The 13,055-nt window shown below is 43.3% G+C and overlaps 1 protein-coding gene across 15 annotated transcripts in view; it reads left to right on the plus strand.

Moving 5' to 3' along the window:
- LOC139560337 (eukaryotic translation initiation factor 4 gamma 1-like) overlaps positions 1-13,055 on the plus strand; it is a 67,222-nt gene that overhangs the window by 46,045 nt on the left and 8,122 nt on the right. For all 15 annotated transcript variants that reach the window (XM_071377008.1, XM_071377011.1, XM_071377001.1 and 12 more), the window contains 4 exons: positions 3,340-3,465; positions 9,105-9,186; positions 12,386-12,484; positions 12,732-12,869. In XM_071377008.1, coding sequence (XP_071233109.1) covers positions 3,340-3,465; positions 9,105-9,186; positions 12,386-12,484; positions 12,732-12,869 — 445 coding nt within the window. The remainder of the gene's footprint in view (positions 1-3,339; positions 3,466-9,104; positions 9,187-12,385; positions 12,485-12,731; positions 12,870-13,055) is intronic.

The following is a 13,055-nucleotide window of genomic DNA, read 5'->3' on the forward strand; positions in this document are numbered from 1 at the left end:
GCACGGGTGTTGCGCGTTTGTAAGTTAGTCAGTTATTCTGCTTTCTTGCACTGTTAGACGAGAGTGCTTTGAAATCGGAGTAGACAGCCAGAGCCAATTGTCGTGACTTGACTATCATTAATGTGATGACTGTTATTTTATTAAATCAATTAACTATGTTTAATTATTATGTGATTAAAGTAATCATTTAACAATTAATTCATTAGTTACTTGGGGCACCACCCAAACGTATTTAACGAGTTACTATCTCCCGAAATTAAACTCTTATAAGGTATATTCATATCTATAGATAAGCCACTCATCAGTATCATTCTGAACGTCGGAAAATTCTTGGATATCTTCACGAACCCTAAGTGATGAATCAGCGGTACACAAATTGGCTTAATTATTTATTTACTAAATAAATAAATAATCACACAAGATTACATAAACACACACACACGGTATAGGTTATATTGATTACTAACATAATGCAATGAAAAGTCCCTAGTGGACTAACACAATATGACGGCTTGTTACACAATGGAAAGGGGGTTGGGAAAGAGAGCGGGAGAGACAGAGAGGGTACTTATCGTACATACATGTGGAAGCTAGGCTCATGAGAATATGAATACTTTGCACATTTACGACTGCTCATTCGAAAATAATTGCAATGTATATATTTACGAGTGGATTTCTTTGTTGTCTCTGAACTTGATCTGTCTATGGGAAGTGGTTCGATGTAAGTCTCTGGTTGTCCACCAGAGGTCACAATGTCCTTAGTTGTAGTAGGCTTCTTTTGTCTTAGTGTCCCTAGAATGGGTACTTTAGACGTTCCAATGGTTGTTTGAGTTCTTCCTCGTGTCTTTGGTCAGAGTTCTAGACTTTCATACCCAGCTGCAGAGTGAGAATGTTTGGTATAGTCTTCACCTTCTTCACGCGTCGAGAGTTACAGAGGGTCTTACCATTTTCTGGTCTTGTAGTTGTAACAATTTCCAGCTGTGTAGTCAACGCTACACGCTCTGGTCTGTAGAGATTAAACCATTTGTAACGTATTCAGCTCGAGCTGCACGTAGACTGGACTAATGTACATTTTGTTACAAGTCCTTTTTAAGCATTCTGGTTTAAAGGGGGCGTTCCATCACGCCGGCACTGTGCTCACGTGGGCGTGGTTACTGACTGGGTAAAACTTTATATGACAACAATTATCTCATTTAGAAGGCTAAAATCACATTATCTTCACAAAAGTGTTCTTATACTTAATCATTTATTTTATACAACGTTTAGATGCAAACCTGCTAACTCGGCCGTGTACACTTTCAGAGTTAAAGGTCTCTTGTTATACCATTCGTAATGATGTCACAAAATACTAAATGATATGACATGATTATTGTTTGGATCCCCAACCATTCCAAACCTTTGGATTTCAAAACAATTGTTCCAAAGTCCAATCTTTTGATGTTGAAGTTTTGGCAGCACAGTCTCTACGCACATCACATCCCTTTGCTCAATACTGCAGGGCACGAGAGAAAGTTTACAACGAGCGTTAAGTCATAAAACCGGCCCAACTCCGTCCCTCTCTCCCTCTGCGGGGGGAGAGAGAGCGCTGTATATTTGATCCACTGTAAACTAATCCTTTGGATCCTCACAGGAGACTCATGACAGAATTTACCAGCTATCGACAGTTGTCACAGTGACATCATAAACATTGTTTAGCTAGCTCAACAATGAACCATAATCCCAATTTATAATGTTACTACCCTGCATGAATCTGCAGTTAGCTAACCAACCAGGTTCAATGTTAGCTAGCTAACATTAGGCTATAACTAGCAATGCAAATGACTCTGAGATACGAATAATATTACTACACAGATCATACATGTAACGTTAATGTACTGTTAGCTAGCTAACTTAAAAAGAAAAACACTTTCTGACAAAATTAGAAACGTGTAATATCTGAAAATGTAGCCAGCTAGAATCTCTTACCCGTATACATGGATGGATGCTTCTCCCTCTGTCACAGATGCCATGGTTGCCCTTAGTTTGAAGATGTAATCCGGAGACAGGAGTTTTATACAACGCAGCCTTCTGTGTGTTCGACTCCGTCTGCATATTTCCAATCAAACGCCAGAATTTTCTCCTTCTTAGCTATCATACTCTAATTCCACTGATTTCAAAACTCGGTCCTCCAGAAAGTGGAGAGCAACACTTACGCAGTTCTACTACGTGATATATTTCCAAAAAGCTGCGTTAGAAAGGATTACCTACACATACTGACCAGCTCATATTATAGACGTGCTACATGGCAGACCAATCCCAACTCGTCTCTTGGCATGTCCAGCCCACTCATTATCTCAGCCAATCAGGTCTGGCGGGAAGGTTGTGGTATTTATTCCATGGCTAAACCAACTAGGCTCGTAATTTAACAATTTTATTCATATTTACAGATGGCTTACAAGTTTGTTATTAAGGCACATGAAAGTTCACATGTTCCAGAAGTCATTTCTGCCGATATACACATTTTGATTTAAAAAAATTAAGTTTACGTTTAAATGCCTCTCCTGTGAAGTAGTGACGCCCGACATACGCCTAGTCATACGCCTAGTTTCCTGAAACGAGTCACAATTAGGCCCATACCTGCTAATTATCAATATCCAGAAAAGAGACGTTCAATTTTACAACCACCTAAAAGGAAGTGATTCCCAAACCTTCCATAACAAAGCCCTCACCTACAGAGAGATTATCCTGGAGAAGAGTCCCCTAAGCAAGCTGGTCCTGGGGCTCTGTTCACAAACAGACCCCACAGAGCCCCAGGACAGCAGCACAATTAGACCCAACCAAATCTTGAGAAAACAAAAAGATAATTACTTGACACATTGGAAAGAATTAACAAAAAAACAGAGCAAACTAGAATGCTATTTAGCCCTAAACAGAGTACACAGTGTCAGAATACCTGACCACTGTGACTTACCCTAAATGTATGGAAATCTTTGACTATGTACAGACTCAGTGAGCATTTCCTTGCTATTGAGAAAGGCCACTGTAGGCAGACCTGGCTCTCAAGAGAAGACAGGCTATGTGCCCACTATCCACAAAATGAGGTGGAAACTGAGCTGCACTTCCTAACGTCCTGCCAAATGTATGACTATATTAGAGAGACATATTTCCCTCAGATTACACAGACCCACAAAGTATTTTGAAAACAAACCCAATTTTGATAAACTCCCATATCTATTGGGTGTCGACAGAGCAGTGCCACAAAAGTATTGTGTGCTTGTTAGAGAAAATAATCTCTAAGGGTTAGTGTATGTGTGTATGCTATGAGTAAGGTTTTAACCTGGTTGTATGTTTTCATCATAGGCTCCAAGAGATCCTGGAGGTGGCTGAGGACATGGCCATAGACATCCCCCACATCTGGCAATACCTGTCTGAGCTCATCAACCCCATGCTCCACGAGGGAGGCATCCCCATGGGACAGCTTTTCAGGTGAGGCCCAGACTTTTTAGCCTGCTTATGCCCAAACTCTGGAGGTCACTGTCATATAAGTGTTGATGCCAGAAGGCTTTGACTGATGCTTCACTTATTGATGAATAGTTATCTGATGAGATGGTCATTTTAAAGTTTTCATAAATTCATAGAATGTTTGGGAATGACGTATAGTTAGGAATTTGTGAAAATTCTATAGCAATATAGAATGGGATAGCTGACCTGTGTTTGGACAGTTAATAGACACTGCGGTAAATAAAACCTAATGAAAACATCTGTCTTGTCCAGGACCGGAGTCAACGCAGACCAGTCAGAGCTACAGTAGGCTTATATGCTAATAAGGCATTTCAAATCAAATCAAATCAAATTTTATTAGTCACATACACATGGTTAGCAGATGTTAATGCGAGTGTAGCGAAATGCTTGTGCTTCTAGTTCCGACAATGCAGTAATAACCAACAGTAATCTAACCTAACAATTCCACACTACTACCTTACACACACACACAAGTGTAAAGGGATAAAGAATATTTACATAAAGATATATGAATGAGTGGTGGTACAGAACGGCATGGCAGATGCAGTAGATGGTATAGAGTACGGTATATACGTATGAGATGAGTACTGTAGGGTATGTAAACATAAAGTGGCATAGTTTAAAGTGGCTAGTGGTACATGTATTGCATAAAGATGGCAAGATGCAGTAGATGATATAGAGTACAGTATATATACATATGAGATGGGTAATGTAGGGTATGTAAACATAGTATTAAGTGGCATTGCTTAAAGTGGCTAGTGGTACATTTTTACATAATTTCCATCAATTCCCATTTTTAAAGTGGCTGGAGTTGAGTCAGTATGTTGGCAGCGGCCGCTAAATGTTAGTGGTGGCTGTTTAACAGTCTGATGGCCTTGAGATAGAAGCTGTTTTTCAGTCTCTCGGTCCCTGCTTTGATGCACCTGTACTGACCTCGCCTTCTGGATGATAGCGGGGTGAACAGGCAGTGGCTTGGGTGGTTGTTGTCCTTGATGATCTTTATGGCCTTCCTGTGACATCGGGTGGTGTAGGTGTCCTGGAGGGCAGGTAGTTTGCCCCTGGTGATGCGTTCTGCAGACCTCACTACCCTCTGGAGAGCCTTACGGTTGTGGGCGGAGCAGTTGCCGTACCAGGCGGTGATACAGCCCGACAGGATGCTCTCGATTGTGCATCTGTAGAAGTTTGTGAGTGCTTTTGGTGACAAGCCGAATTTCTTCAGCCTCCTGAGGTTGAAGAGGCGCTGCTGCGCCTTCTTCACAACGCTGTCTGTGTGGGTGGACCAATTCAGTTTGTCCGTGATGTGTACACCGAGGAACTTAAAACTTTCCACCTTCTCCACTACTGACCCGTCGATGTGGATAGGGGGGTGCTCCCTCTGCTGTTTCCTGAAGTCCACAATCATCTCCTTTGTTTTGTTGACGTTGAGTATGAGGTTATTTTCCTGACACCACACTCCGAGGGCCCTCACCTCCTCCCTGTAGGCCGTCTCGTCGTTGTTGGTGATCAAGCCTACCACTGTAGTGTCATCCGCAAACTTGATGATTGAGTTGGAGGCGTGCGTGGCCACGCAGTCGTGGGTGAACAGGGAGTACAGGAGAGGGCTCAGAACGCACCCTTGTGGGGCCCCAGTGTTGAGGATCAGCGGGGTGGAGATGTTGTTACCTACCCTCACCACCTGGGGGCGGCCCGTCAGGAAGTCCAGGACCCAGTTGCACAGGGCGGGGTCGAGACCCAGGGTCTCGAGCTTGATGACGAGTTTGGAGGGTACTATGGTGTTAAATGCTGAGCTGTAATCGATGAACAGCATTCTCACATGGGTATTCCTCTTGTCCAGATGGGTTAGGGCAGTGTGGTTGCGATTGCGTCGTCTGTGGACCTATTGGGTCGGTAAGCAAATTGGAGTGGGTCTAGGGTGTCCGGTAGGGTGGAGGTGATATGGTCCTTGACTAGTCTCTCAAAGCACTTCATGATGACGGAAGTGAGTGCTACGGGGCGGTAGTCGTTTAGCTCAGTTACCTTAGCTTTCTTGGGAACAGGAACAATGGTGGCCCTCTTGAAGCATGTGGGAACAGCAGACTGGGATAAGGATTGATTGAATATGTCCGTAAACACACCAGCCAGCTGGTCTGCGCATGCTCTGAGGACGCGGCTGGGAATGCCGTCTGGGCCTGCAGCCCTGCGAGGGTTAACACGTTTAAATGTTTTACTCACCTCGGCTGCAGTGAAGGAGAGCCCGCAGGTTTTGGTAGGGGGCCGTGTCAGTGGCACTGTATTGTCCTCAAAGCGGGCAAAAAAGTTGTTTAGCCTGTCTGGGAGCAAGACATCCTGGTCCTCGACGGGGCTGGTTTTCTTTTTGTAATCCGTGATTGACTGTAGACCCTGCCACATACCTCTTGTGTCTGAGCTGTTGAATTTCGACTCGATTTTGTCTCTGTACTGAGACTTAGCCTGTTTGATTGCCTTGCGGAGAGAATAGCTACACTGTTTGTATTCGGTCATGCTTCCGGTCACCTTGCCCTGGTTAAAAGCAGTGGTTCGCGCTTTCAGTTTCACGCGAATGCTGCCGTCAATCCACGGTTTCTGGTTTGGGAATGTTTTTATCGTTGCTGTGGGTACGACATCGTCAATGCACTTCCTAATGAACTCGCTCACCGAATCAGCATATTCGTCAATATTGTTGTTGGACGCGATGCGGAACATATTCCAATCCGCGTGATCGAAGCAGTCTTGAAGCGTGGATTCAGATTGGTCGGACCAGCGTTGAACAGACCTGAGCGCGGGAGCTTGTTGTTTGAGTTTTTGTTTGTAGGCTGGAATCAACAAAATGGGGTCGTGGTCAGCTTTTCCGAAAGGGGGGCGGGGGAGGGCCTTATAAGCGTAGCGGAAATTAGTATAACAATGGTCTAGTGTTTTTCCAGCCCTGGTAGCACAATCGATATGCTGATAGAATTTAGGGAGTTTTGTTTTTAGATTAGCCTTGTTAAAATCCCCAGCTACGATGAATGCAGCCTCAGGGTGTGTGGTTTCCAGTTTACAAAGAGTCAGATAAAGTTCGTTCAGGGCCATCGATGTGTCTGCTTGGGGGGGAATGTATACGGCTGTGATTATGATTGACGAGAATTCCCTTGGTAGATAATGCGGTCGACATTTGATTGTGAGGAGTTCTAGATCAGGTGAACAGAACGACTTGAGTTCTTGTGTGTTGTTATGATGATCACACCACTTCTCGTTAATCATAAGGCATACCCCCCCGCCCCTCTTCTTACCGGAAAGATGTTTGTTTCTGTCGGCGCGATGCATGAAGAAACCAGCTGGCTGCACCGACTCTGTTAGCGTCCCTTGAGTTAGCCATGTTTCCGTGAAGCAGAGCACGTTGCAATCCCTGATGTCTCTCTGGAATGCTACCCGTGCTCGGATTTCATCAACCTTATTGTCAAGAGACTGGACATTGGCGTGTAGTATGCTAGGGAGTGGAGCGCGATGTGCCCGTCTCCGAAGCCTGACCACGAGACCGCCACGTTTTCCCCTTTTTCGGCGTCGCACAGGGTCGCCGGCTGGGATCAGATCCATTGTATTGTGTGGAAGGCAAAACACTGGATCCGTTTCGGGAAAGTCATATTCCTGGTAGGAACGATGATGAGTTGACGTTAATCGTATATTCAGTAGTTCCTCCCGACTGTATGTAATGAAACCTAAGATTACCCGGGGTACCGATGTAAGAAATAACACGTAAAAAAACAAAATACTGCATATTTTCCAAGGAACATGAAGCGCACGGCATTTGACACACGGCCAGTGTTGCCTACAATATTTAGCAAGTTTTCAGACGCCTCTAGCGACTTCTATTGGTAAAAGATTCTTGCAACAAAGGAAGCTACTTACACGGGCATGCCATCGTTCACTTTGAACTGGACTGTGTGTTTACAGGCAGTAGCAACAGCGTGACTTTAGATCAATAGAACACATTCCCCAAAAGCCACAAAATAAACCTGAATGGATTTCTGCAAATATGTCAATACCACTAGGGAGTCCTCTTACATTTGGGAACTTAACAGTCATATTGATCAAACAACCATGAAAAGGTGCAACCATGAAAACTCTTAGCCAGAGCGAGATGAGCTAAAATCTACCGAGGGAACAGTAGATAAAGCCTCAAATGTTTTCAGGGTTGTAGTTGGACTGATGAACGATGGGGAATCGTAGCCTGCTCGCCTTTCTGCATCTGGCCTGTCAAAGTGTGGTGTAGTTAGCTGTAAATTAAAGATTCGGACATTGCTCGTTAATACCTCTTTAACGTAAAGTACAAGAATCATATGAATGACATTCTGAATTGACTGACGGTAGCAAACCCCTTTGCAATACACCCCTTTGCAATTCGATGTCATATTTTCTTTTTGGAGGTGAAGTGTAGCTAAAATGTTGCTCTCCGCTCAGAGGGCTAAGGGACCGTCTTAAAACTGCAACGCCTACATGACATATAGCTCTCAAATAAATATGACTTTGTTCAGAGACCTCTGCTCTAGAATCCACAGCAATTAATTTTTTGACACTTTACAGATAACTTCAATTGCTTCCATGAGTAGTTCAGGGACCTCGCCTGTCCAATCTACGGCAATTGCTATTGTATTTTTTTTACTTTGACTGTTTTCAAAGAATGTATTTTCTTTAATGTATAAAAAATACTTGTTAAAAACTTCAATAGCTTCCACCACATATCACTTGTATGAATTAAACCAACTGTTATTGGTTCAGGGACCTCATCAATACAATCTCAGGCAATATATATTGTTTTACATATGAAAGACAATTCATAGAAAAAGGCCAAAGTTAAATACAGATGTAATTACTGTAGATTGTGCGGTGATATAGGGTGGACGCTATTTAAGTTTTATTTTGACATATGAGATTTCATTTAAAATTGCCAAAGTAAAAAATAAAATCCCCAAATCCAAATGTAATTGCCGTAGTTTGTACAAATATTCATGTTCAGTATAGCTAGATAGCAAAGTAATTCACATTTCTTGCCAGCTTACCACATGACACCTACATAATATGGGGGGAAAAGGCAGCCACTCACCTACTCGTCCAATAACATCCTCCCAGCAGCTAGCTAGCTAACGTTGGGCTCTGTATTTTTAGTTTGCAAAATAAATAGCTACATAAATAGATAAGCTAGCCTATTGCCCATGTTATAAATGACTTGTGATCATTGCCTGCTTATGCTAGTTTGATTGTTGACATTCCCAGACTTTGTTACATTTGTCCCTTTTTGTCCAAAATATTGAGTAATTGAACCTGAAACAGTGCATCCTGAATGGCTAGAGGAAGTCAACAATGTACCAGGCCAGATGGGATTTACAACCTGATAGCAATATTTGTTGCAGTTCCAAGATATTTATTGGTGAATTTGTAATTAATTAGACATTTTGAGTCGAATAGAACCTATTTTTAAAACCTCTAATGAACTTGGTTTTGTAGAATACATTGGGAATTTGATATTTTTGACTTATGATTGTCTGTTTCATATCTGCAAAGTAGTTAAAAAGCTGTCAGTTCCACTTGAAGAGAATGTCCAATAACCTTGCTGCTGTATGTGTCTACAGAGAGATCTCCAAGCCCCTGATTCCCCTGCGTAAGGCCGGTGTGCTGCTGGTGCACATCCTCAACTTACTCTGCAAAGGAATGGTGAGTGTCTGTATGAACGCCATGTGTATTATACTAGATCAGTGCTCTCAAACACTGTTCCTGGAGAGCTACCTTCCTGTAGGTTTTCAATCCAACTCCAGTTGTAACTAACCTGATTCAACTTATCAACCAGCTAATTATTAGAATCCGGTGCGCTAGATTATGGTTGTAGTGAACCTACAGGACGGTAGCTCTGCAAGAACAGGGTTGAAGAACCCTGTACCAGATAGATGGTGTATATATGTACACTGCTCAAAAAAATAAAGGGAACACTTAAACAACACAATGTAACTCCAAGTCAATCACACTTCTGTGAAATCAAACTGTCCACTTAGGAAGCAACACTGATTGACAATAAATTTCACATGCTGTTGTGCAAATGGAATAGACAACCGGTGGAAATTATAGGCAATTAGCAAGACACCCCCAATAAAGGAGTGGTTCTGCAGGTGGTGACCACAGACCACTTCTCAGTTCCTATGCTTCCTGGCTGATGTTTTGGTCACTTTTGAATGCTGGCGGTGCTTTCACTCTAGTGGTAGCATGAGACGGAGTCTACAACCCACACAAGTGGCTCAGGTAGTGCAGCTCATCCAGGATGGCACATCAATGCGAGCTGTGGCAAGAACGTTTGCGTTGTCTGTCAGCGTAGTGTCCAGAGCATGGAGGCGCTACCAGGAGACAGGCCAGTACATCAGGAGACATGGAGGAGACCGTAGGAGGGCAACAACCCAGCAGCAGGACCGCTACCTCCGCCTTTGTGCAAGGAGCACTACTGCCAGAGCCCTGCAAAATGACCTCCAGCAGGCCACAAATGTGCATGTGTCTGCTCAAACGGTCAGAAACAGACTCCATGAGGGTGGTATGAGGGCCCGACGTCCACAGGTGGGGGTTGTGCTTACAGCCCAACACCGTGCAGGACGTTTGGCATTTGCCAGAGAACACCAAGATTGGCAAATTCGCCACTGACGCCCTGTGCTCTTCACAGATGAAAGCAGGTTCACACTGAGCACATGTGACAGACGTGACAGAGTCTGGAGACGCCGTGGAGAACGTTCTGCTGCCTGCAACATCCTCCAGCATGACCGGTTTGGCGGTGGGTCAGTCATGGTGTGGGGTGGCATTTCTTTGGGGGGCCGCACAGCCCTCCATGTGCTCGCCAGAGGTAGCCTGACTGCCATTAGGTACCGAGATGAGATCCTCAGACCCCTTGTGAGACCATATGCTGGTGCGGTTGGCCCTGGGTTCCTCCTACTGAGCCTCATTTTGACTTGTTTTAAGGACATTACATCAAAGTTGGATAAGCCTGTAGTGTGGTTTTCCACTTTCATTTTGAGTGTGACTCCAAATCCAGACCTCCATGGGTTGATAAATTTGATTTCCATTGATCATTTTTGTGTGATTTTGTTGTCAGCACATTCAACTATGTAAAGAAAAAAGTATTTAATAAGAATATTTCATTCATTCAGATCTAGGATGTGTTATTTTAGTGTTCCCTTTATTTTTTTGAGCAGTGTATATGAATTGTATGTGTTTGAAATGAGTATGTTAACATGTCCATGAATGGTGCACTGTGCATATTTGAAGTTGTCTGTATGTGTAGACCACACACGCGTGTGCCTACAGTGCCTTCAGAAAGTGTTCACACCCCTTGACTTTTTCCACATTTTGGTGTTACAGCCTGAATAAAAAATTGACTACATAATGTCAGTGGAATTATTTATTTGAAATATTTTTATTAATAAAACATTTTAAGCTGAAATGTCTTGAGTCAATAAGTATTCAACCCCTTTTGTTATGGAAAGTATAAATAAGTTCAGGAGTAAAAAAATCCTCGCAAAGAAGGGCACCTATTGATAGATGGGTAAAGAAGAAGCTAATAACCCTTAGAGCATGGTGCAGTTATTAATTTTACACTGTGGATAGTGTATCAATATACAGTCACTACAAAGTTACAGGCGTCCTTCCTAACTCAGTTGCTGGAGGGGAAGGAAACCGCTCCGAGATTTCACCATGAGATCAATGGTGACTTTGAAACAGTACCAGAGTTTAATGGCCTTGAGTGGAGAACTGAGGATGGATCAACAACGTTGTAGTTACTCCTCAATAAAATGTGTTATGGGTATGCTTGTAATCCTAAAGGACTGGAGAGTTTTTCAGGATAAAAAATAAACAGAATGGAGCTAAGCACAGGCAAAATCCTAGAGGAGAACCTGGTTGTCTGCTTTCCACCAGAAACTGGGAGATTAATTCACCTTTCGGCAGGACAATAACCTAAAACACAAGGCCAAATATTGCTTACCAAGAAGACAGTGAATGAATGTTCATGAGTGGCCGAGTTAGTTTTTACTCAAATCTGCTTGAAAATCTAGCAATGATCCACAACCAGTTGACAGAGCAGAATTTTGAAAAGAATAATGGGCAAATATTGTACAATCCAGATGTGCAAAGCTCTTTGAGACTCACAACTGTAATTTCTGCCAAAGGTGACTAACACGTATTGACTCAAGGGTATGAATACTTATGTAAATGAGATTTCATTTTCAATCAATTTGTTTGCTAGAATTTCTAAAAACATGTTTTCACTTTGACATTATGGTAGATGTGTGAGAAACATCTGAATCCGTGTTGAATTCAGGCTGTAACAACAATGTGGAATAAGTCAAGGGATGTGAATACTTCCTGAAGGCACAATGTACAAAACATTAGGAACACCCCCCTTTTCCCCCAGAACAGCCTCAGTTCGTCAGGGCATGGACTCTACAAGGTATAGATAGCGTTCCACAGGGATGCTGAACCGCTTCCCACAGTTGTCAAGTTGGCTGGATATCCTTTGGGTGGTGGGCCATTCTTGATACACGGGAAACTGTTGAGCATGAAAAATCCAGAAGCGTTGCAGTTCTTGATAGTCAAACCTGTGTGTCTACTACCAAACCCGTTCAAAGGCACTTACATTTTTTGTCTTGCACATTCACCCTCTGAATGGAGCCTATACACAATCCACGTCTCAATTGTCTCAAAGCTTAAAAAATCTATTTTAATCTGTCTCCTCTCCTTCATCTACACTGATTTTAAAGTGGATTTAACAAGTGAAATCAGTAAGGGATCATAGCTTTCACCTGGTCAGTCTGTCATGGAAAGAGCAGGTGTTCCTTATGTTTTGTATGCTGTGTGTGTATATAAATATTGTTTGTGTTAGACCCATAAGAAGGTGGGCGGTATGTGGACGGAGGCGGGGCTCAACTGGAGAGACTTCCTGCCAGAGGACGAGGATGTCAACAAGTTTGTGACTGAACAGGTCAGTGGGGGACAATGGGTTAATCGCTGATCTGTTGTAAATATTTGCTAATGAAATGTTTAGTTAGGGCCACGCAATCTGACTGCCAAGAATGGACGACTGAAAATATGACTGTCCTTTATAAATGAGAGGAACCAGTTTTTGATTTGGTAAAGAAAAGTTGATGGGTTTACTGTCTCGTTCTATGAGTGTGTGTTCCATAGAGATGGTGTTCTTAATGTCATCCTATGGTGTGTTCTCTTTCCAGAAAATTGAGTTTACCCTGGGGGAGAAGTCAGACGGGACCAATCAGAAGAAGCCCATGAGTGGGGAGGAGCTTAGCAAACAGCTTGACAGACTGATCCAGGACAAGGCTAACAACCAGCGCATCAGAGACTGGGTCGAGGTCTGTCTTCTCGTGTCCGTGTCCTGGTGTGGTGGGGTTTGTGTGTCCGGGGTGGGGTGGGGGGGGTGTGTCCTGGTCTGGTGTGTGTGTGTCCTGGTCTGGTGTGTGTGTGTCCTGGTCTGGTGTGTGTGTGTCCTGGTCTGGTGTGTGTGTGTCCTGGTCTGGTGTGTGTGTGTGTCCTGGTCT

This window comes from Salvelinus alpinus, chromosome 30 (assembly GCF_045679555.1).
Source record: "Salvelinus alpinus chromosome 30, SLU_Salpinus.1, whole genome shotgun sequence".
Taxonomy (NCBI): domain Eukaryota; kingdom Metazoa; phylum Chordata; class Actinopteri; order Salmoniformes; family Salmonidae; genus Salvelinus; species Salvelinus alpinus.